The sequence below is a fragment of the Homalodisca vitripennis genome, chromosome 5, assembly GCF_021130785.1.
Source record: "Homalodisca vitripennis isolate AUS2020 chromosome 5, UT_GWSS_2.1, whole genome shotgun sequence".
NCBI lineage: Eukaryota > Metazoa > Arthropoda > Insecta > Hemiptera > Cicadellidae > Homalodisca > Homalodisca vitripennis.
The window spans coordinates 118340975-118367761 of record NC_060211.1 but is presented as its reverse complement, the minus strand read 5'-3'; the positions used below and the strand labels follow the sequence as shown (position 1 = coordinate 118367761).

General features: G+C 34.8%; 1 protein-coding gene across 1 annotated transcript in view; it reads left to right on the top strand.

Moving 5' to 3' along the window:
• The window catches only part of LOC124362808 (calpain-1 catalytic subunit-like), a 211553-nt gene that overhangs the window by 67313 nt on the left and 117453 nt on the right, over positions 1 to 26787 (top strand). Inside the window, exon 2 of the mRNA XM_046817635.1 lies at positions 15125 to 15194. Within this exon, the coding sequence (XP_046673591.1) occupies positions 15125 to 15194 (70 nt within the window). The remainder of the gene's footprint in view (positions 1 to 15124; positions 15195 to 26787) is intronic.

Genomic DNA, 26787 nt, shown 5'->3' with positions numbered 1-26787 from the left:
TTTTATTGGCGAATTTCCGTAGGAAGTAAGTCATTACACCGACCGCACGGCAGACCGAGGTCTAGACAATTCTTCAAGTGCAAGTCTTAACATTACAACAGTTCACAATATTTGAGGCTTTCTTTGTATCTGTTAACCGAGTAGAGTCTTTACTATTTCTGAAGTGGCTAACGGGAGTTGTATGTAGTTAATAGCATCAGGTTGACCAACATCGAAAAAAATTGTTCTAAAAGTTTGGCTAAAATCTGTCTGGCTGTTCGCACAGTCCGAAGTGACCTGTAAACTTGAAATTCAAACTTCATTCATAAATGAGGAACACTGAGTCCAATGATGGTTCATGTAACTCCATGGCATTTGCCTGAGAATTAGCGGATATTTTTACATTGGTGTTATGGATAACAATGATAGAAACGAGAAAGTAGAAGAAAAATAAATTTCTAACCAAATTCTCATACTAATAAGAGATTTTAAACATGTGGCAAATTAACATGTAGCCTAAATATCCCTTCACATTCAACATCATTTTATCGGTCTTGGTATTTAGAGTTTTATTATTTCAAAACTGATATGAAATCCAATGTAATGAAAACATTTATATCGTGTGATAAAATATCTATAGACAGATTTTATCTACATATATGAAATTATCTATAAAATTGCATTTGTAGCTAGGCAAGAACGAGTTCTCTGATGTTCTATGCCCAACGATGGGATACGGATGAACGTCGTTGAAGCCCATCTCTCAGTAGGCCGACACAATTTCTTTATTGTTTGCTGGGAGATGTAGAACTTCCTTCGTTGTATGATTTTCTGTCATTCTATCAGTCAATAATGAAATGACCTTTATACTTCAAACTTTGCGTTGAACTTCAGTGAAGCCTGTTATGCGATACGTGATGTGGCGTACCCCTACCTTGTTTATTCAAATATAATTCAAAAGAACATATCATACTTACACATATAAAACTACTGAAATAGGAGAGTACTGCTATCTTAAGAAGTTTCAACAATTACTGTTGAAAATGGAATCCATAAATCAGTGTTGTGTTAATTTTAAACACAATAATTATTTTACACTTTTTAAGACTGTTGTTGATGTTACCTTATTACACCTTATAATAAAAATGTTAATTAAGGCAATGAATTAGCCTATTGTTATTGTTTCTTTTTTCTAAGAAATCCTGTCTCTCATGAAAAACTCACAATTTAAGTGGTTTCAGACAGGATTGATATTGAAAGTGCTTCCCTGCAATGTAACTATTACGTTTTACAATGGAGGCGAAGTAATAAGCTAAATATAGCATAATACTCTGGATGACGCAAAGGGGGGCACTCCTGGTTGCGTGAACTTGGCGACAACGTAAGCTTCATTTTTAGTCATGATCAATGACTGCCTGAGGTACCTTACTTGATGTTCTGATATTGAGAGGATAAAACAACTTCATGACTGTCGTACCAACATACCAGAGTAATAATCACTGTATGTTAACATAATATAGCAAAACTAAAACAATAGTTACAAAAACTTTAAACTTTCGAACATTTTCACATTTCATCCCAAGTAATATCGTTTTGTAATCAGTGTTATTGTCTATTCTGATAACTTTGCAACCAAGTTATATATTATATTCTAACTTAAAGAGCCACCAGTTAGTTTTAGGATTTTCCCTTCTTAATTATTAGTGTTCATTTCATTAGTTTAAAACCTGTCAAAACGAATGAAGTTACATTTGATTAAAATGTTAAATTTTTTATAGACTAGAGAAACTTCAGAAATTTTCTACTGAACCCTCACAATAATTTACGAAATTGTACGTTATTATGTGATTGAATTAAACATGCTTTCTTATGATCAAACATATGTTTAAAAACCGATACTTTTTTAAATACGAATGGCAAGTTATAAGCAAAGCATTCGAACTGTAGTAATATTAAATCATGGTTGTACTCGTATACTATGCAATACGATTCGTAAAACGTAAGTAAATATAGGTACGTGCAATAATTTCACCAAACGGAGTAATTTTTATAAATTTCAGCATTACAATCCTTAATAAATGTTCTAAGTTATCATACAACGACAAACATGACAGGGATAAGAGGGATAATTTCGTGAACACATAAATCAGCCGGAAGCATTTTAGTGGCTTTTTATATACATATGGTCAAAAATATATAAAAATAGTTATATTATAGTATAATGTAGAACAGTCAGCATACTAAGTATACTTAAAATTATATAAAGGAGAATCATTTCCATCCATCTTTGGTTTTCTACCGCAATTACCATCCTAATGTTTAATTATTACGTTTCCAAGTATTATATACACATATACTCTATTTGTTTAAAGTTAGAGTAGTGGGACAGTAAATTTTGAAACCATACAATATTGAAAATGACCTTGGCTATTTACATACACAACTTAAATATTCTATGGAAGTTGCCCTTGGATTGAATTCTTTTCATCCGTGAAGTTATATTAGTCTTTACGTTGTCAGAATAACTATGGCAAGAAATTCTGAAGAATCTACGAACTTGTTTCAAAATCTGACGTTGACAAATTTAGCAGCGGCCACAAATTTGTAATCTCCATCCCAGAAGTAAACTACGAGACAGGTGTTGTGATAATCAACGATCTACATAACTCGTGACCGGCTACACCACGCACGAAGCTATACTACATTCCTTTAAAAGTCAAGGGTGTTCGAGAGCAATGTGTTAGTAGCGAAGTGAAAGTGATCGTCCCGCTGCGCCCTTGGCCCGTAGTTCACAGGCCACCCACCCACCCCTGGGCACTCAGGACACCAGTAGGTGTTCCGCAACCAGACAAGGAGTGAACGGTACCGTTCAGATTTTTAATACGACAATGGAAAGTTCAACAAATAGTTCTGGTTCATGTCACAGTGTAAGTCATGTAAATGGAAAGGTCATCTCCAACACCACATCAACTTTGCCTTCACATCAAATAAACTATACATTTAGGAAAAGAATAAATATGGTTTCTGTAGTCGTTTACTTTCTACCATTTTTATCTTTTGAGATGAGCATGTTCACAAAAATATATAAATAAAAAGACAGTATGAACACTTATTTATAATTTATTCGGTGGTCTAACGTTCCAAAGCCATCGTCCTTTGGAAATAGTTTCCTGAGTGTTTAATCACGATATATCATAAACCGATAAATCGGAGTAACAAAGGACACTATACGAGTAGAAGATAAGGTAACATTATCACGCAGATGGACAGACAAACGGACTGACCTCAACTTGACCAAAACATCAATACACTTGTTCCTTGGATCAAGAAAAACGTATGTACCAAGTTTCAAGCCTCAATAACATTTCTATCAAAAGTTCTCGTACATACAGACAGACGACAAGATTTTAAGATCGACCTGGCGGGTCCTAGGAACATGTTATTTGTCAATAACATTAATTCACAGAACCTATCGCGATGTATTTCATCGATGCGATCATATTTTTTAAAGGGAGGGGGGAAAAAATCTTGTGGGATATTTGGTGATATTAGAAAACTATTATGAAAGGGGTACAATAAAGTGAGTAAAGTGTTCATATCAAAATCAGATTTTTACCCACGCTGCTACTGTGCTTTCATTTAATGTCTTTGATAACGGAACACCCGGACACCGGTTAGAAGAATAATATTAAGAGTGACAGCTTCGGTCTTTTACAAAATTATGGCAGCACAAAACAGATAATTGTTGGAAATATGTATGATTTTACAAACGGCAGTATTTGGAGTATTACTTGGATAAGTCGACATGTTATGAAGGATTTCACTTAAAAGGGGAGCAGCTTCAGTGTATGGTCAGTAATACAATCTGAACTGCATAACAAAAGGAGGCTAGCAGTGTAGCAAGGGTTCTCAAGTGAAACATAGCTGTACTCCAGGACATTGCAGTAAAGTCACGAGGATTCTCTTAACCATTTTATTTCCAAATTGATAATTGGCATAGAGACCGCCAACCGCCCTGATTGCTGGCTGTGGCCAAGCTGGAGCTGTCTGAGACTGGAGCTAACGGGAAGTGCAATCTTCCTCAGCTGCTCCACATCCTGAGTCTCTCTCGCGCATTCCACGTCCTCTTCACGTCCACACGTCACTTGGCTCCGGACTGTGGTTTCCTGGGTCATCCCGTCTCCTGATGGGCGTTTACACCTCAAGCATTTTGTAATTATGAAGTATCATAGTGGGAAATCCTTACTTTTAGGCTTAGAAATACGTTTGAAGGGAATATGCTATGATGCGTGATACTGTATAACCTCGGGAACAGTCCATCAGCTGGAATTTTCAGAAACAGCAAACTATTCTTCTTTTGAAATTCTCTAAAAACTGCCTTTGAAGAGGTGACATTGAAAATCAAAAACAACATGTTGTGCAATATGAGTGTTTAAGCATTTTTATTACGATGTGTATAAACAATGTGTTGTCGAATCACAGACATGCAAGGTGGGAGGATGTTTACAGGTGAATGGATTATAAGTGGCAGGATGGCAGAAGGTGGAGGTGTTACAAAAACAGACAGGTGGGAGAGACGCGTGCCACGCAGCTGTAGCTTCTTGGGCGGCTGCAGCTCGGGTGTCGACTTTACTTACGGTGGGTGACCAGGAACACTTACTTCCACATGAAGAACTGCTTGGCCCCGTGTCCTCCTCGGAAGTTTTTAAATGGACAGAAAATGTCATGCATCTTGGGGTGTGTCACAAAACTATTAATCTTTGATTACAAGTTAAATAAAATGGAGTGACAAGGAGATTTTTAACAGATAATCTTATTTTTACTACTCTCCGGTATTATTTATATTTATTTACAAACGCATTCAAACACACACACAAAGTGTAGGAATATATGGAACAAGCGTTTTTTATCATAGTGTACTGACCTCATTAGCCAAGAAAACGCTAATTTGAAACTGAACAAAACTGTAAGACATATGATAAATAGATTTAACTTAATTTTACATGTTGATGAAAATGACATATTACAACATTACGAATAATAAAACGATTCAATGTATATTGAAGGGCCGACAGGACGTACTCATTATCGAACTGATTATAATTATCAACTGTCTGAGACAGACAGACAATTGCATGATTCTAAGGACTTGTCGTGTCCTTAATGATTGTTGAACATAATTGACCATTCATCATAGATCAAAGTTTATGATGTGTTTTTTAAAATTAATGTATTTTCCAAAATATGCAATTTCAAGAACTTTGTTTACAGTTACTGTTTTAAACTTACGAAAATTACATTAAATATATTAGACTGTGTTTTTTTTTTTTTTTTTTTTTATTTTTTTTTTATTAAATACTTGCTTACCATTTATTATCGTACTCTTACACTTTTGTGTCCTAAAGTACGCATGTTTAAAACATTCCTTTTTAGGTAATACAAACTGGAAACTAGGACTGTGAAGATTTTGTTATTTTTCTGTGTACATTATTGAATGGGTTGATGGAGAAGACACTAAAGTAATCAACATTTTGTGACACCTAAGAACTGAACTTGTCTTTATAATAGATCAAATAGATAACTAAGCAGCTGGTGGTTTTTTTAATGAAGGAAATCGAACATTAAACTATAATAAGAGAATATATGGGAGGTTTCATAGGAAGAACAGAAAATAAAATGGTAAAAAAACATATTGAGTAAATATTTCCCACGCATTTTTTCAATAAGCATTCCTGTAGTTCGGAGTTTCAAACATCTTTATGTACGTATTTGTGTAAATTAAGTACCTGACTTTGTGTATCACACCTCAATTAATGATATACTTCACACAAAAATTATGGTTGCCTGTAAAGTCGGTTTTACGGGCGAAGATTTTACGTGACAACGTCTTTTTCTCGGTAGAATATTTATTGATATGAATATTATTAAATTGCACAATAGGAACAAGGAATTGAATGAAAATAAGAATTGCACAAATTTTAACTATAGAAATATATTTTGTTTACTAAAACATTGTACATAATTTGAAATTAATTAAAATTTGTTATTGTAAATGGTAAAGTTGAATAAAACATTTACTAAAATTGGAATTTGAAATTCTTGCTAAACACAGTTAAATTCTAACTCCGCGCGTGGTGATTGGTCGGTTTAGTTCGTTTGTTTGGTCGCACTGTTATGACAGGTTAGAGGTTATAATTTGTTATTTTAAATGTTTGACTAGCAATACGCGCTGTTTCTTCTCAATCGACTGAATTACGATTGATTGCAGAGTAATTTAAACTAATAATTTACTTAACACTATCAACATTTGTCAATAGTATGACATAACCTATAAACTCAGTTTCTCAACTTTTGTGTCAATCTAACAATTAATCAATCAATCATAGTTTACGATAATGAAATATCAGTGTACAATTATTTACCTTTATTGTTGTAGTTGTTGTAAATGACGAATCTAAGCACTCCACATTTTCACGAATAAACATAGTTATCTGCTTTATCCCGTGCGGCGGACCCACAGTTATCTGCTTTATCCCGTGCGGATCCCGTGCGGCGGACCCACTGGACGGGCATCGTAACGTTACCGGGCGTTACACTTTTTCATGAGTGACTCCGAGCCGCAACCTAATTTAAGACGTTGTCACGTCAAAACATCACTTTTCTAAAACTTTACAATGTAATAATACTAATTTCTACATTGACAAACTTGCACGAGAAGGAAATGGAACAAGGTATAGTAGAGAATTTATAGCATGACCGGTGACTTCGAGATGCGCCGTAGGCAAAGACGGAACTAAAGTGGTGGGGGGTGGAGCGTCTCAGTCTGTTGCCGTATTTAGCCTTGTGAACTTCGGTCTCCAGTCTTCTATACGTGCCGCCCAAAAAACATTCGCTTGTGCCAATTCACGAGTTGTAATACAATTTGTGAATTAATTGCGTTGTGCTCATTACGTTTTAAGTAAAGAGTTTGAGATGGATCATAATGTAAAAAGTAAAATTGGAGGTAGAAAGTTTATACACGGCCAAGCAAGAGAAGTGCTTCCCATTTTATGAAACGGGAAGCAGAAACCAACACACTTATAAATTTGAAGAAAGTTCAACAGTGTGTCGTAGAGGCAACTGGAATTTCTGAAAGTACGCTGAGACGAATTTTGAAGGAGGAAAAAAAATAAGTCAAATTGGCAATTCTTTTAGTACGCCCAACAAAGTAAGAAAACGCAAACATACTAAAAGTAATCTGGACAATTTTGATTTGGGTGTAGTTCGAAGAACAATAAATAATTTTCATCGACAACGGGGTTTTGTTATGTTAATTATTGCGTGTGGATCGTTGGCGTTATTGTTATTTTAAGTATACATCATTAAATTAACTTGATACAAGTTGGTAGATAAAACTGAGTTTTTTTTCTTATTCTACTGTGTATATTGACAAATTAGTTTAACCAGTTTTATATTAATTTTTAATTTAGCAGCTAGGCTATGTCAGTTGAAAATTTTGTAGTGTATAATTGTATCTACTATCGTAAATCCTGAAGCTTACACGGTTAGTATATGATAAATTGAATTTTAATGGCTAACAAAGCGTAACAATTACAATTCTGAACTGTTGTCGTCGTTGGAGATCAAGAATAATATAAATTCCTACCCTTCCCCAATTTATGAGAACCCTTTCTTACCACCAGGTATCTCTACTGCGAACTCATTAAGAAGGGTGAGCTATGAACACAATTTCGGCAGAACATAGTCATTGTTAAGATCACGTACATCCGGTCCCAATATTTCCAAGATTTCCTGTATTGAATTCCCCATCATAAAAGTCCGTCGCCGTAACTTCAAAAGAGTCTAGAAATGTTCAAATATTCTCAAGGTCTCCTATACTAACTTGCTCATCATAAAAGACCACCGTGGTAAGAACATAAGGGTCTAGAAATGTTGGCAAACACTACAATATTCGGCTCCCGCCACCACTTTGAGCCGGGAGCCGAAAACTCTCAGTAGGGTTAGTAGCACCGTATTCACTCCCCTACTTTAGATTGTGCCCCCACGCGCTCAACTCCTCCACTCCTCACGCGCATCCCACCGGTCATGCTATAACTTCCCTAGAGTAAATATGTTTTGTAAATCAGAATGTTGTTTTAGATGAGGAATGGCTGTAAATATAAGCCATGATGATGTATAAAGTGATACAGTGTAACAATTCCTGTCACAACTGACGCGAGTTCATGCTGTTACCAATCCCTATGGTTGGGTGAACCAAAACTGTGCAAATCTAACGTTACTAAATCTTCATTATTTTGTAAATACTGGTAGTTAAAATTAAATGGACAAGATCTCGTTCCTCTTCTCCTTCTCCTTTACATCACTGTTAGGAGCCGGCTATAGTGTAAGGTCCTTGAGTTTCTCATAAGAACAGTTTTTTACTTCAGGCACTCATATTTTAGGCATGTATTAATGGAATATATCTCATTTTAAAGATATGATTAATACACATCAACATACACAAACTGTGTGGATTTTTCTGGTCAAATATAGACTTTTCAGTATTGTAATGATACAATACAAACACAGTTCAAGATTGTTTCAGAATAACCAATAAACGTATTGACATTTTATTAAGAAACGTCTCTTATAATTGTAAAAATAAATGCGTAAACATATTTGAAGTGTAACCTTGTTCTTATATGACTACAATCAACATGCCTGCCGGTTGAGGCAGCTCGGAAATACTCTAAAGTATGCTATGAACGTGCTATCAATACTTTCGGTTTGGCAGGCTCAGTGACTGGTTATGCCAAAACATTACCATTGCCGTGATGTACTCCATAGGTATTGCACTTACTACCTGTGTTACAAAACACCTTTGATTGTATTAGTTACACAAGAAATAACTCATCCAACAACTCTGCGTAGTGAGAGGCTCAGTTAGTAAATATTTGAACGATAAAAATAAAAAATACATGACGCAGCCGTATTGTCAAACCTCAGAACTAACAGAAATAATTCCCTGGACCTCAGTACAACTCATTAGTATTGAATGTTTATTTCCTGTTTAAAATTTAAAAAAAACTCACGTTCAAATTAAAAGACCAGATAGGCGTGTAGCGTGTCTAGTGACAGTTAAAAATCATGTTTATTTCCTGTTTAAAATAAAAAAAACTCATGTTAAAATTAAAAGACCAGACAGCCTTGTAGCGTGTCTAGTGACAGTTAAAAATTACGTTCATGTCCTTTAGTCCAACCAGAATCGGATAAAAACACGACCCACGTCATGGCGCTTGGTATAAGCATAGGAGTTCTGTGGGAAGCGGTAGTGTGAACATAGAGGTCACACTCGTACAAACTTTGATTGAATCGTGCACCAACTGAACATGATCCTGACCTGAAATTCCTAGAGATGCATAATCCACCATTTACGTGTTGATGAACATAACACATTTGAACACTACGAATAATAAAACTATTCTATGTACCATGTACCTTCTGAATCGAAAACCAATCGTTATTTTTTTTGGAACAAGAGGACCCTATGTACCACATTCTACCACATGTATCTATTTAAGTTGTTTAAATTCTTCCCTCCTTCCATCAAGCTAGTTAAGTAAATAGCTGTTCTATACCGACAAGAAGTTGGAACATTTTGAGTTCTATAAATTAGTTTTTGGTCAACTCGTAACGAGACATTGGTGCAATGGTTTGGGATAAATATGGATAAGCTTTGCCGCTGCCAGATAAATAACGCTTAATCCATTAATCTCATAAAAGCAAGTTAGTTATAGTAAAACTAACGGATTCAACAAGCGTTAACTATTTTTTATTTTTGTTACAAACTACATTATTATACAGCAAACGTTAATACAGATTTTCCTGTACAATCCTGAACAATGTTAGATACAAACAATGGACTTTCACTTATTGTTGACTATTGAATTCTATCAGGCCAAGGATGCACTCAATTCACAGCGGCCATCCAAGAACTCTTGCACGGAGTAGAAAGCATTCAACACCAATACACGTTTCACACGGGCTGTAAAACAATTAGGGTACGGGATTACTTATTGTCATCAAGTAGTCTGTTGATCAACTTCACTCCAATATGTGGTCGCATATTTTCAAAAACTGAAATTCTTTTCATATTGGAGAGCACGATAACTACTCCTGCGTCTTGCCCCACACCGATGTTTCCTTCTATCAAACTGTGTGTCGCAAAATAGAAGAATCGTTTTCGAGGTAATCATGTATGCCACGTGATCTTTCGTATATAACTAATTATATATTGCTACAAACAATATTCCATTGGAAAATAATACAAAAATGTACTAAAATATCTACGTAAAGATTTGGATTTATTTTATACGTGAGTAATGCGGGAATTTCACTTTAGACAAACGATAGCCAATTTCGTTTGGAATACTTTCTGGCATTGGTTACCGCTAATACCCAAGCAGTTTTTATGCATTTTCCTAACAACCATAATATCTAACATATCAAAGATATTTCGAAAACAATATTACAATATATTAAGTACTACTTTAAACATTTCCTTTATTACACGGTACCCATCTTGTCTATTGAGTAAAATACATACGTTAATAAAATGCTATTTTAAATAATTTTTAATGATATTTAGTTTAATAAAGTCCTCATTCTAAAAATTATATCGATTTATTCTTGAACAGTATTTTTTAGAGAAAGTTGATATAAAATTAAAAACTGAGAACGGTGTAAGTATTTGAGTTTTATCTAACCCAAAATGTCATTGTTCAAATATGTCTAGTTTTACATAAAGTGCCTTACCCATTAGGCCAGTGAAACATTATGTTTTAATTACCATAGTTTTGTAATGGAATGTAATACGCCATTGTGACCTAACCTTGAAGGAAGATTTGTTAAGAGCGCCGACATCCTGACTAGAGCGCGTCGGACTGCGCACCTAGACTACTATAACCCTGCAGAAAACACTACAAATTATTACAAGACTGTCCGGGAGCAGCCTTCTTTTTCTACGGTATCTAGACGATCCTGCCATCCTGTTCTCGGAATGTCTTCATAATTCACCGGCTGGCAAAAACTACCATCCTTCAGCCCTTATGGTGATATCGTATGACGTTTATTATATCATACAGAACCACTGTAAATAATGAGACATGAAAGTGAAGGTCGGGTCGAGCCGCCATTGTCGCTTCTTGTTTGCTTCTTCCGCTCGACACAATGTAACCCGATATGGAATATTATGCATGGGAAAACTAATTTCATGCATAATTGTACATGTTCTACTAGTTAGAAAGTAATACTCCCTGCTGATAAACTTCGTATGTAATCTGAACAAAGCGGGTACTCGTAAGTGACTGATATCAACTGTTTTAGCACTCTAAAAAAAGCAATATATAACGTATTTCGATAGAAGAGTAGTTCTTTTTATAAAAGCTGCCTCAACTAACTTTTAGACTAGTTCGAGCCGGCTGTAATAAAATTACCTTGAGTTTTTCCCAATAAGAATACGATGTTTTACGCCCTTAGGTTTGGTCGTTACATCATGGGAGATAGTTTTTAGTTATTTTTATGAAGTGTATATTTTTTGAATATTTAAACAATGACGTACAACAAAGTTTGTTTTTTCTGAATATCCTACAAAAATATAAAAAAACTAAAAGCCTTTCATGCTTTAATTGTAGCTTTAAAATAACACATCTCCACTATTCTACGACTAAAGTAAGGGCGTAAAGTGAATGAAATTTAACATTTTCTTATGGGAAAACATTTCAATACATTTCTTGAAACCTTCTACATGACGACCAAAAAAATACTTTACAAGTAATCAAAGCTAATCGTAGTCTGATAATTTACAACTAATTGTCATTCGTTTATATACAATCATGACTTTTCCTTCCTCAAATTTAACTACTCTCATTTATTTATATTCATATAACCACTCCGTACATTTGTTCTAATATAGGCGAATGGTAACTATATCGTACAGTATTTGATCAGTTTTGAATTTTGAATTTACCATTATAATTGTAAAGAAGACTAATTAAAGCTTACTTTTGCTATAGCTCGAAGGACAGTAAATGACCTCGTCATTCAGTGATGTCTTGCCGTATCTAAGAGCCGTGATGTGATAGGTCAGTTTTGTCGGCTGCGAGCACGCTCTCCCCCAGCTATCCGAGCTACACGCTATCTCGAGCACTCCGCTAATTTCATACATGTCTGTCTGTCTGTCTATCTGTCCTTCCCTCAGTTTGGGAAGTCGTGCCCCGGCCAGATTGCTCCTGTCCATTCACTTGCCGCGATGTTGACCTTCGCTTAGCAGACCTGCTGCTGGCTTATCGTGTTCTGCAGTTTTAGAGCGATGACTTTGTTACAATCTCCTCTGGAAAGTTGATAATTTTTTCTATAAATCTAACTAAATATACAGCAACAATTATAATTTCTTTGTTAATTCATATACTTATTAATAATTCGTATGCTTATCATTTACAGTTTTAATGTCAATGTTTTGAATAAGTTAACTGACTGTATTGTCAGTATTAATGTCTACTGCTCCAGAAATATACAGTTCCAACGTTAAGAATACTGATAAATGAGAGGAAGAAGGAAGAAGAAGTATGGTAGAGGTAATAGGGTTAATACAACTGGGAATGTAACGGCAGCACTAACACTTCTGCTTTACAATTCAGATTTGAGAGTTACTATTAGTATAACAGCGCAGGTACGGATTGTACTGTAACAAGTGGGTCAGTTTGAGCACTTTCCTTGAGCCATTGCCATGTTTCGGCGTTTGACATATCCACAACGTTCTTTTCAATCAGTTATCATGTTTACATTTGTTCTTGTGATTGAGGTTATTGCAGTACTAACATTTCTGCTTTACAATTCAGATTTGAGAGTTACTATTACTATAACAGCGCAGGTACGGATTGTACTGTAACAAGTGGGTCAGTTTGAGCACTTTCCTTGAGCCATTGCCATGTTTCGGCGTTTGACATATCCACAACGTTCTTTTCAATCAGTTATCATGTTTACATTTTTGTTCTTGTGATTGAGGTTATTGCAGTACTAACATTTCTGCTTTACAATTCAGATTTGAGAGTTACTATTACTATAACAGCGCAGGTACGGATTGTACTGTGGCAAGTAGGTCAGTTTGAGCACTTTCCTTGAACCATTGCCATGTTTCAACGTTCGACATATCCACAACGTTCTCTTCAATCATTCATCATGTAAACATTTCCTTTAGTGACTGAGGTTAAATGAAGTGAAATATTTCTTTATTTGAGGTTGGGGCAATACTAACCCTTGTCTGGCTATAATATAATGCAGATCAAAATAAAGAAACCACCAATACGAATTTAAATAGAACAGCTATTTTTCAAGACTGTATAAATCTGTTTCTTATTCATCCTATAAGATATTCTGTCCTATGATAGATCTATGAACAAAATGTGTTGTATAAACGAATGATATATAAGTTTACACAAATGTTATAGATTTGTAAAAGTCATCTCATTTTTTATAAATTTAATGTTTTTTAATAGTACAAACAGATATGGAGAGACGCTAGCCATAGGACCGACTTGTGGATGGATTGCGGTATATAGTTTTGAACACATGAAACATGTACATTTTCTGTGAGAGAGAAGCTCGCTTCCGTGTGAAGCGTACAAATACAATCGCCGTGGGCTAGATAATCACCAGGATACTTAGTTGATATCCCGTCATATCGTTCTAGATCTACTGAAGCAGAAGCTCTGGGTCGATTCATAAAATTAGCTTCACAATACTTGTGAAACAGGAATGTTATTAAAATGTAAAGTGTCATTATTTCATTGACTATTATAACTGTAACGTCATCAAAATTTTTTAAAAAATATATCAAAATATCTGCTGTTAACGTTATTAATGTTTTCTGGTTGATAATTTACAAGAGTAGCTGTGCCAGAAAGAATATAAGCGAAGTGTAGGAGCCAGTGCATGCGTACTATGACTTAACTTTACTTAATTCAAAAAATAAATAAATTATGTATGTTAAACGAGTAACTGGGTAAGATAAACTGCTTTATCATAAACTATAAAATTCACTATTTTTTACGAGTACTAGGTAAATAGTTTTCTACTTTGCCAATTGTTTGGTGCAACAATGATGAAGTAGGCTGCCACACCATTTAAAAATAGCTTAAGGGGAAGAAATCTATCAAAGTTTATTTTATAGAATATTACAAATAATGTTAGTTAAATTTAAGTTGTTTAAGTGTTATACTCTCTCTCTCTAGTACTGTAAACGTCCGTTGATTACGTAGCTAGCCCTTACGTAGTTTATTACCAGCTGAATACTCGTACTTTGTAAGCATAAAGATTCCTGTTTTCCACCCAATTACGTGAAAGTATGAAAGAGGAAGGTCAGTGCCATTGACGAGTGAGCCATTGACCCACGCATTATTGGTGATCCCAGGCACATAGCTAATAATTGGATTCATCCTAGAACAATGGCCGGTGATGGATACCCCCTTGCTACCCGCCAAGGCTAACCGGCTGCACACCCTATTCCACAATTATCGCTGTTCCAGTCTTAACGACGATCTATCCCATTCCTCATTCTTTTTAGATTCGTTTCTCGACGCATGCGTGACTGCTTTGATTGATGGTATATTCGATGCTATCGACACTTCTTTCCATTACAGGCTCAGTACCTCCCATAAAACACCTCACGAATAATATTACCTGAGGACTATCATAGAGTTGCTTCCCAGATTGGAGGATAGCGAGGTTTGTTTAGGTAGAGTTTACGTCTGCTGGTGGCAGGACGCATGTGAGGCTTCTCAACGCATCAGCTAAGTTATACTACAGGCTCTTCAGTGAGCTGGCCACTGAAATGTGTATTGCTAACTTTATCACACTAATAATATGTTCTTAGTAGTTTTTGAGTAAGCTGTAAGTTTCTAAGGATTTCGCGTTCATAATAATTATGGGCATGACAATTCATGACTTATTTTTCATTTCCTAGTACACCATCTCTTCAAAGTGTGCAAGAGATATACCATGCAATACCACATCACCATTTTACAATGTTTACTTCATTGTCACTAGAAGATGTAAAATGTTGTTTCCAAATACTGACCCTACCATAATCCAGACGGTATTGTTGCAGATGGAACCCCTCGCGGATGGGCCAACGGTCACGTCAAGCGAGGAGATGACAAACACTCCACCCTCTCCAGGTAAGAACCCCTTGTGACATCTAAGTACTCAGCACACATTTAATTCATTAAACATTTTTCCAGTTCATTTTACTTATTTTTACAGATGTAAATAAAGTGTTATCTGCATAAGCATAACAGATTATGACATTGCCCTCCGTATGTTGGTACACTACGGTAAGGAGAAGGTGATAAAATATATTTGTTCTAATGTGGTATTGAGAAAATTAGTATTAAATACAGTAATATCAAGCGAACATAGTCAAATTAAATCATAAGTGGACATCAATAAAATTGTAGGCAGTGTCCGGTTAAGAAATGGATAATCAATATAAGATAAATAAATGGCAATCGATGAATCGGGATGCAAGAAATCCGTGTTATCTCGAAACGTATTGCACTTGACTCGTGTTGTGATTTTAATATTGGTTGAATTTCAAAGGACTCGCATTAGGCTCGCTGGAAGCTAAAGGATAACAAGAATGTCCATACAAATGCATGGTATACTGTTGAGGTGGTTCTGTGAATGTCATTACTGTGGCAGTCTAGCTTACCATAGCAGTAACGTACGAGTAAGTAGCCTTTATTTACTTAGCCCGCTATTTAAGTATTACAGGCTGCTGGTACAGAAGCTTAAATTTAGAAATCGTAGTTATTTCTCATTGCGCTATGCTATCATCCTATATACTCTATAAACAAGATAGGAGCATACTACACCAAGCATCGAGTAACAGGCCACGGTGATATTGCATGTGAAATTTAAAGGCAGACAGACAATCATGCAGAAAAGAAGTGTTTCCAACCACTGACAGACAAAAGATATTGTGCCGGCTTACTGAGTTCAGCTCAGTTGGCTCAGTTGATTCAGTTACGTTAAGCTAAATCCCATGGATGAACACGTACCACCTTAGATATCTTGCTTTTCTATGTACCGTATAAAAACATACGAAATGTACCTCTAGATTTCTTGCCACATGATACATTCATATTTGTATACATATTTTAGTAAACTGCGTTTATTAAAAGTATTTAATCAATAAAAACCCAAACACCAACTCATCAAGTGATGGCATATGTGTTGGGGTAGTTATGTTACATTTTTTACTGTATGTGTCACATTTTATAATATTATTTTTCACATTCTATTTACAAGTTTATTTATCCTGCGCTTTTCTCACTCACATCATAGTTGCCCATAAGGCCAATGTAAAGTGTTCGCTAACGCTCAGTAAAATCCCTTGCAGTGACAAACCATCATTGAACTCTGTCTTGCTTATACAAAAATGAAGGTATTTGCAAAATTTCAAGTATATAGATCAGTTTGTTCTCGATATATCTTGCGAACAGAGACAGAAATGAAATTGTTACAGTCACTCGAGCAATAAGCTTTGTTAAGGCTCAGTCAGTAATGGTGCTAAATATTTTCAGTTATCACTAGAATGTTTAATCGTTAACTCTAATCACTAGAATGACAGAATTCTCCACTTTGAGTGCTATTTTCTTAATAAAACTTACTCTTATTATTCCTAATGAGAATTTCCTCTCATTTTAACTTAATTTTATTAAGAAGTGCTTAATAGATTTAGACAGTTCCTAGAGATTTATCTGAAAAATTCTTACGTAGTTATGAGAAATATTGTAATAGTTCTTACAGTCAAGTAAACAGTAACTTTATTTGAATTCTTCTTAACACGTGTACCCTCAGTTCCAGTATTGGGACTGAAGGAGCTCCAGAAAGTTACCGGCGGTTTGGATTTGTATGGGTTAATCCCTTTACAGTAACATCAGAAATATCAGATTTTAAAATACCCCAGTTTAAAAATACGATTCGCATTATTTTCTTTTGCTTCTCGTTAACTTTCAATGCACTATATGTTTTTTGTTTTTGAGACTCAAAAGAGAGAAATATTGCTTACTTTCCCTCTTAGGAATACTTTTACAAACAAGGTAAATCAAATGGTCGGTTATTACCGATCTGTCACAGCTCTTCGTGGTGTATATGACACTTTCCCACATTACAGAGTCTCTTCTTTTGACTATGCACACATTGCTTTCACCGTAGAAAGTTGGTCGTGGTTGAACAAATATTTGCTCTTCTGAAATGAAGTCTCTGTCAAACCTGAGGAAGTATATACAAAAAAGAGTAAAAGTGAGAAAGGCAAGTGTTAATTCTCAATCCATTCTACCAATACGGTTAATTCTCCAAAGAATTTTAAATGGAACTCTCATGCGAAAAATATAATTCGGAAATCTTAGACGACTTTTTCCCTCCTGTTCTGTTGTGATCATACACAAAAGGATCACTAAAAATAATATATCACCAAATACTGTCACATGTGCTGATGAAGTAGGGAGGGACTAACGGGGGCGGTCGTGGCCGCTACCCGCCCGTGACAGTCAGCTGATTAACGGATTGTGATGGTTGGTATTCTTGAGACATATCCATAGCAAGGATCACTAAAACTCTAATATATTACCAAATACTGTCACATGTGCTGATGAAGTAGGGAGGGACTAACGGGGGCGGTCGTGCCCGCTACCCGCCCGTGACAGTCAGCTGATTAACGGATTGTGATGGTTGGTATTCTTGAGACATATCCATAGCAAGGATCACTAAAACTCTAATATATTACCAAATACTGTCACATGTGCTGATGAAGTAGGGAGGGACTAACGGGGGCGGTCGTGGCCGCTACTTGCTCTTGACAGTCAGCTGATTAACGGGTTGTGATGGTTGATATTCTTGAGACATATCCGTAGCAAGGATCACTAAAACTCTAATATATTACCAAATACTGTCACATGTGCTGATGAAGTAGGGAGGGACTAACGGGGGCGGTCGTGGCCGCTACTCCCTCGTGACAGTCAGCTGATTAACGGATTGTGATGGTTGATATTCTTGAGACATATCCATAGCAAGAATCACTAAAACTCTAATATATTACCAAATACTGTCACATGTGCTGATGAAGTAGGGAGGGACTAACAGGGGCGGTCGTTTCCTCTACTTGCTCGTGACAGTCAGCTGATTAACGGATTGTGATGGTTGATATTCTTGAGACATATCCATAGCAAGGATCACTAAAACTCTAATATATTAACAAATACTGTCACATGTGCTGATGAAGTAGGGAGGGACTAACGGGGGCGGTCGTGGCCGCTACTCGCTCGTGACAGTCAGCTGATTAACAGATTGTGATGGTTGGCTGTTATAAATGATTACGAGCATTACAGAAGCCTGAGGCCTGTGCCACAATTCACAATGGGTAACGGCCCCCGCATGTGGAAACCGGGCCACTGGGCTACCCACCGCCCTTTGATCAATTGACATCTTTACATTAGTTAAGGCAGTATTACCTAAACTCTTTGGACTCAAGGCTCCCTTTAGGTATGTACTACTTTCCACGACGCCCCAACCCCTCAGCTTATCTCAATAGAGTCGGTGAAGAGTAACAATAAAGTATTGTGACCTTATAATTCATATAATAATTCAATCACATTGGTAAAATACTTTCTTGTATGTCTTTGTAAATTAGCCATAATCACAATATCAATTAAAATCAGTTTTTTTACTAAATTATGTACTGTTCACAATATATATTTTTGAAGGAGAACACTATTGTAATTATTGTTAGACTTTGATTTGTAAAAGTAGTAGCTATAGAGGAAAGTAAGTAAGTATAGACTGTTTTAATAATTCGACGAGTGATTCTTAAAAAATATAGTTTAGCTAGGCAGATCATATCCAATAAAAAATCACAGTTCGTAATATTCGTTTAAAATTGATTGTCAGATAACGGATCATTGTTTAACAGCTGTTTGGTTCTGGAGGCCAGGTTGGGGGATTGCGTCAGCTGATTCGGTTAAATTTAGAAATAGTCAATGCCCTTATCGCATCAACCATGACCAACTCAACAATTTACTTGATAATGTGGACTGGAATGGTGTGTTACTAGAACGTAATGCTAATAGTGCTTTTGATATGTTTTTTAACAAATTTTCTTATTTAATAAATGAAAGTAGGAAAGAAGTACATTATAAAAATTGCAGTATAAATAAATTAAAACCATGGATGAATGATATTATTTGTAAACGTATAAAGATGAAAAACTTGTTAGTGAAAAAAGTGAAAAAACAACCAAACAATACTTTATTGAAATCGCAATTTATAGAAATTAGAAATAAACTTCAGACCGATATTCGCAACCTAAAGAATAAATATTATGAATCATTGTTTAGCAGACATAAAGGAAACTCAAAAAAAACTTGGAAAATTGTTAAGAAAATAACAAACCAGAAACCCAGTAGAGATTCTATAGTAACATTAGAAATTGATGGCAGGCATGTAAATGAGCCTCGTGTAGTAGCTAATGAATTTAATAATTATTTTCTTTCTGTGGCTGAAAAACTAAGTGTAAATAAAAACAAATCAGATATTTTATCCACTCTAAATTACAAAGAGTATTTTATCGAAAGGCCAGTTTTAAAATCAATGTATATGGCCCCAGTACTAGAGACAGATGTTAGGGAAGCGGTGAACTCATTAAAGAATGGGACTTCTCCTGGAGTTGATGGTATTAATTCACATATTATTAAAAAATATTATCAAAAAATTGCTCCTGTCCTGACGTATGTTATCAATTTGAGTTTTGAGACAGGGGTTTTCCCTGGAAAGTTGAAGGAGGCTGTGGTGATTCCAATTCATAAAAGCAGCTCGAACCTGGCTTGTAATAACTACAGACCCATCTCTTTGCTTTCTTCCTTTTAAAAAATTTATGAAAAAATAATGAAGAAAAGATTAATACTATTTTTAGAGAAAGTAAAATTCTTTAGTACAAATCAATTTGGTTTTAGACAGGGAATGAATACGGAAACTGCATTACTAGATTTTATGGATAGGGTATCAAATGGAATGAATGATGGAATGCGAGTGAGTGGTATATTTTTAGATATTCAAAAGGCTTTTGATACGGTTGATCACAGAATATTGCTACATAAGATGTACAATTGTGGTGTAAGAGGTGTTGTGTACAGATGGTTTAAAAGTTACTTGCTGAATCGATCTCAGTATGTAAGAATAAATGGGATTTTGAGTAATATGGGAGTAATAAAATATGGTGTTCCACAAGGATCTGTTTTGGGAGCAATACTTTTTCTAATTTATATTAACGATCTATGCTGTGCAAAATTTAATGGGAAAGTAACATCATTCGCCGACGATACAGCACTTTGCTATGTTGAACGGAATTGGAATGAAATAGAACTAAAAATGAATTCAGACTTAGAAGCGCTTCAATGGTGGTTTTCAAAAAACAACATGGTACTTAGCTCTGCTAAAACTAGATTTATGAATTTTAGTTTAAGACGAGAGGTTATTTTTGAAAATAAAATTTTTTATAAATGCATTGATTGTATCAGTGGAGGCGGGCAGTGTTCTACTGTCTGTGCTGAAGTAAAACCTGTGGACAATATAAAATACTTGGGAGTAGTATTGGACAGGGAACTAAAATTTAAGAATCATATCATGAATTTGAAATCAAAAATAAATAGTACTTTAAGGTTATTTTATTTTTTACGAAATATATGCAGTAAAGAATTATTACGGGTTCTATATTTTTCACTAGTGCATAGTCGATTGGATTATGGAATAATTTGCTGGGGAGGGACTTATCGTTCAAATATCAAACCAATCTACATGATTCAAAAACATTTTATACGAATAATAGAAAAAAAGCTTAAAAATGAAAAATCTTTCCCAATTTTTTGCAATTTGAAAATTTTACCCCTGCAATATATGTTCGTATATAAAGTTTTAAAAATATTTTTCATTCGTAGCAGATGCTGCATAACTGATAAGGCTTTTAAGTCTAAACTAAGAAATGCAGCTAGTTTTACTGTACCCAAACCTTCCAATACATACTTCACAAAAACATATTACTTTTTAGCACCAAGAATGTTTAATAAATTGCCAACTGAAATTCAAAATTTAAAAACAGCAACCTTTTTTGCTAATAAAGTTAGAATATGGTTGTTTACTGTTGAAAATATTGAAGATAAGATGTTTAATATAGTTCAATAGAACATTCCTTTCATAACTACTAGTGTACTATCCTATTATGATTGCATAGAAACGCATGAAAACCTTTTGCCATACAATTCAATTTTAACAATATTTACAAATTTAAATAACGTCAAAAAATATAAATTAACTTTGAAAACAAAGACATTTCCTGGTATTGAAGGGCTTATACAAAATTGCACTTGAACGATAAATTTTCTTTTGAAATATCAGTATGTTAAAGTTTGGAAAATTATAATATATATATATATATATATATATATATATATATATATATATTTATACTTTGTTTTGCCATAATATTATAGGATTTCTAGTGGTGAAAGTACCTCCAAACAGGCACTGCCTTGGAGTACTCTAGTTCAAAATAAATAATAATGAATATCCAATATATTTTGTACAATACATGACCCAACATTCTGATTTAATTTTGTTATATTTAAATGTGTCAATCCATGAATTTCACAGTAATATCGTACTTTATATTTGTTGTGCATGTATGAATGTGAAGAGTGTATGTACTTTTATTCATGTTGGAATGAATGCGTTAAGCTTTAAGGATGTAAAGTTAGGCTTGGCACTTAGTTTAAGATACTTTTAGATTTCAATTATTGTGGTAATGGCAAATGTATTTTGTTACCTAAGTGTATTATTATGGTTTTTATTATCCTGTATTTGTACAAAGAAGTATGTAATGTATGTATTTATTTGGAAATAAATTATTATTATTATAAAAAAAAAAAAAAAAAAAAAGGTTTCAAAAGTCAATCAGACATATTTGCTAAAAGTCTATGCGAATGAGAGTTTCTCCTTTAATTAGTGTATCAGAATATGGACTCATGTTCCAAATTGCAACACACACTTCTTTTTTAATTTGGTCTGTATTTCGATTTGATGTCTGCCACAGCTGAGAATGCTGACAGGTTTAAGACATTTCTGTTCTTTTTTTTATTACTTACTTAGTATGTTCAACTCTTCAAACAATGTATTAAAAAAATCTATTTTCAACAGAACGTTCTTATTAATACATTTAGTATCAATGACATAGTTTTTCTCGTCCTGTTAAGCAAGTAAAACAATCCTAGAAAGGGGACTACCAAGAGACAACAGACAAGAACTACGTAGAATAAAACATTAGCGTTCAAATCCTATGCCCATGTACATGTATTTAAATACTTTAATTTTTGGGAGCGTTTAATGTAGTTTATTGCACCAATAACAATGTTAAGTATATATCGTGCAGTTCCTTAATGAAATGTTTAGCGGCTGCACAACACAATTTGATTTTGCCTAACCAAATTGCTTCTCTATGGATCAAGCAATTTGAAGCCCCCTTTTTGACTTGCTATTGAATTGCCACTATCAGTAGCCTACATATTACAACTCATTTTGCATTCTGTGTCATGCTTATTGGCCTGCCAGGGTGGAGAGATATGTAGCGTCAAGGCAACACGTTCCAGGAAATAGCGACGCCTGTGAGCCTCTCCACAAGAACGCTATTCATGCGATGACTTTTTTTATTCTTAACAGTTTTAATATTTTAATATAATAGTAATTTTTATTAATTTATGGAGCTGTAGGTATATTATTGATAGTAAAATCATTCGATATGTCATTATAAATCTAGTCTAGCGTGAAGACAAAATAAATATCTATTTTAAATTTTTACATGATATATTTTTTTAATCACTGTCGCTCAACCGCGGCGCTTCTGGCATGATTTTGAGGGGTCCCAGGGCGCCGCGGCGCACATTTTGGGAAACACTAAGTTAAGTGAATGGTAGAATGCTAAGTATTCATTATTTAAATTCTCCACCTTCAGTCGCATACAGTCAGTATTGAATAAAGATATGTAACATTGTGAAGTTGAGGCTGGCTTATGTGCTGATAATAAGGATCAATCTAGACGATACCAGTACCGATACCGGAAAATGCTTGCGTTGTGCTTCGATCTACCTTTGACTCTAGTTACAAATACATAATGTATATTAATAAAGAGTTGCAGCAAAAAATTTTATTAATATAATCTTATGTAGATCTTTGTTAAGTGAATTTGAAACTTAAAAAATATTATTATTGTGTCTATACGGGATGTTCACAAAAGGGTATCTATCACAAACTTCTGTGGGTAATAGTATTCACCATTTCAAACAAAAAGTGTCGTATAAACATAGGTCAATGAATGTCTTGTTTAGCCGCTAGCCACCATTTTGTATTTTTTATAAAAATTATTATCTCTAAGAATAGTTAAGCTAAAGAAACCAAATTTGGCACATATGTTTGAATAGAAAAAGGGAATTTCATAAACTAATTGTGTTATTTGCTTTAATATTAGCAAACATTTTGTCGTTTGGTTGGCGTCAGCTGTATGACATCAGTTATAAAACATTTACAAGGTACCAATTAAAAAAAATTTTTTATAACAATTCCGAAGGTACTTTTTCTAACGAAATTCGTCAACGCATAAGCGACAACGACCACTTAAAAGATACGCTTGCACAAGCTAGAAGCAACAAACAATTGATACCTCTTAACTATGACATGTTTGGCGCTCCCGTTAACACAAATACGTTACCTTGGGTTTCTTCCGGACAATGACTAAAATCCACATTAATTTGTGGCTGGTAAACCAGAAACTACTATGTTTATTTTTAGAAAGCAAAGCAAGAAGTGACGTAATAGTGAATATCACGACGAGTTTCCTTGTATAGATTTCCAGTGAATCCCAAATCAAAGCCTAAACACAGATTACAACTGGAGAAAAATATAAGTAGCCGGTTTGTGTTTTATATTTGTCTCTGTCTTGTTCTGTACCAGTTCGCGATTTATTATCTCCAGAGGGTCGTGTGGTATCTCAACAAATTACCGTGCAACTGTAAACATTAATCATTCTTGCCAAATAACGACCGGGGCTAGGCTGGCTTTCGAAGTAATCCCTCTTGTCTCCTTGGGAACCGGTAGAGTTCGCCCGCTAACGATACAAGTGATCGCTCTACACTCTACAGGAGACCACCTGGAACTCTCATAACTGCATCGTCATACAAACGGCTTTCTAGTTGTTCTCACGGACGTGTGTTATCTCTCTTCATACAGACTAATTTAATTCTTGTGAAGTGTAGTTACAGTTATTATCCCTGTGAGGATTCAGTGCAGACTTGTGAATTCAAACGTGGTACTTCCAACGATTTCATGTTATCTGTTCCTATAAAACTTTATTCCATCTGCTGATTCAAAAACCTCTAGCATAGGCCTTCGTAAGGCGTAAAAAGGGCATGCCCCAAGCTCTTCAGTACAAGAGCAGTTCAATTTCCAATTATCACGGCAATACCGTGTGGCTGCTCCGTGACTGGAAAGGAAGATTCTGAGGGTGCCAATTATGGATTGCATGTGTAATATATTCTGTGCTCACCTTGGTAATCATTCAAACTTTAAATCATATCATATCAGAATGAACCATTCATAATATGAATTGTCCAGTAAAATCTGAATTCAGGTAATTCTAAATTTAAATTTGTATTAATGCAGCCAACTATCTTTTTATTTGCTGTAATAAAATACCACTCCTGTCTTATTCAAAAATCTTGTAATGGTAGACTCTTTTAGTTTGAAATTCTTTAAATTTTACCTGAACCTTTTTTACCATGGTATACAGTAAATGGATCCTGAAGATATGCACAACGGCATTAGTACTACATTTCCCAAGTGCCACCTCAGTGGCAGGAACAAAAAGTTCAATAGTTCCAGGAACCATATCTGGATCGAGCAAGAGAGCGCGTGGTCGGTAATTAGTGATGGAAGCGGACAACGCCCTGCCACATCTAATGCCAACATCCACAACCACATCGACTTGACATCGCAACAGCAACCTTTACCGTGTGTTTTCGTGACCATCGGACGCTAGGAAAGGCAATACGTACATGTTATAAACATTCCAGTGCCTACACATTCCAGGTCCAAGTTAAAATAAACACAACGAAACGTAGCAACAACCCCCGCTTGTAGCACGCTTCCTCTTAAGGCTCAGAATGTGCGAAGAAATTTGTCTTGGACTTCGAACGTTCGTTGTGCTAGACTAATTCTAACTGGAAATAAAACTAAGAACTTCTGTTCGTCGACAATTTTCAAGCCATATATAGCAATCAAAGACTGTTTGTTGTTAGTTTGGCAAAACTGGTGTGTATCCTACAAATGTTTTATCTAAGAGTAAACCTAACATAATAATATTATGTAATTATATTGCCACGAACGCCCAACTTGCCAGTTGAGGGAGCACCCATGCTGTAAAGCCAATAATGGTAGCCGCGAAAGATTAAGTAAATTTTGTTGTGACAAAAACTACTTTATAACTATAATGTAACTGCAACCACGAAATTGGAAAAGTTCATTTGTGGATTTTAAATGTGTAGGAATAATAGGAAATTATTACACTTTTGTAATTTAATAATGAGATACGCGAGTATATCACTAGATAATCCAATCGTTTTAAATTCCAGAGCCTAACTCTTGTAATGATTTCTCTTTGAAGCCTATTTCTTTCCAGCATCTAGTTCTTACCACACTGGGAGATCTGTACATGTTTCAGATTATAGGAGCTCTTCGCTTATAATAATAGCTCGGAATTTTAGACTATTAATAAGGCTTTTTACGTGTATTAATCTATATGAAATTTACAAGTGTTTGTAAACATGTTTATAAATAAACATAGACATAACATTAGAAACTAACTAAGTTCGTTTTAAAACTTTTACAAAACTGTACATTCAGTTAAGGTTTATGTGAGAAACGCTTCAACGAAAAACTGCCTTTATTTATATTTATTACTTGTACACTTTTATAGTTACTAAAGATTTATCATCACAAACTACTTAACAGCCAATAGTTTTCGTGTCGTTATTTGGAATCGTAATTTATAATTAAAATGTAGACAACCTTTCCATTAGTTGTATAGTGGATATAGATTATGAAAATAATTTTATTTATTCATCTTTATTTTATAAAATTTTTTTGTAAGTCAAATGTCTTCTATTTTCATAAATAGTAAACCCTTCCTTTGTACTGTTGGGTGAACGAAATGAATGAGGCGTACTGCCTATGGACGAATGAATGGGATAGGTCCTGCATCTTGATATATAATCTCACTTGTGCTGTCTCCTATTTTTCGATGTGCGTGAAGATAAGGTCGAAGTAAAGAAACTTCCTTATTTGTTAGATGATGATGTCACTCCATGGGATTTTACTGAGAGTTAGTGAACATTTTTACATTGATCTTATGGATAACTATGATGTGACGGGAAACTACATACTAAATGCATTTATTTATAAATAAACTGAAAGTACGCATACGCTGATATGAAACCCAACAAGATATCAATAAATAATCTCAAGAGGTGCATGAAATTAATTTCTATACAGTAAATAATTAGTGCTATAATTTTGCATGACTAACCGCTGAACGTGGCTAAGCAACATTAAAGCATATCATTCAGTAAACTGACAAAATGACTTTTTCTCTACTGCAAAAAGAATAAATAAAGA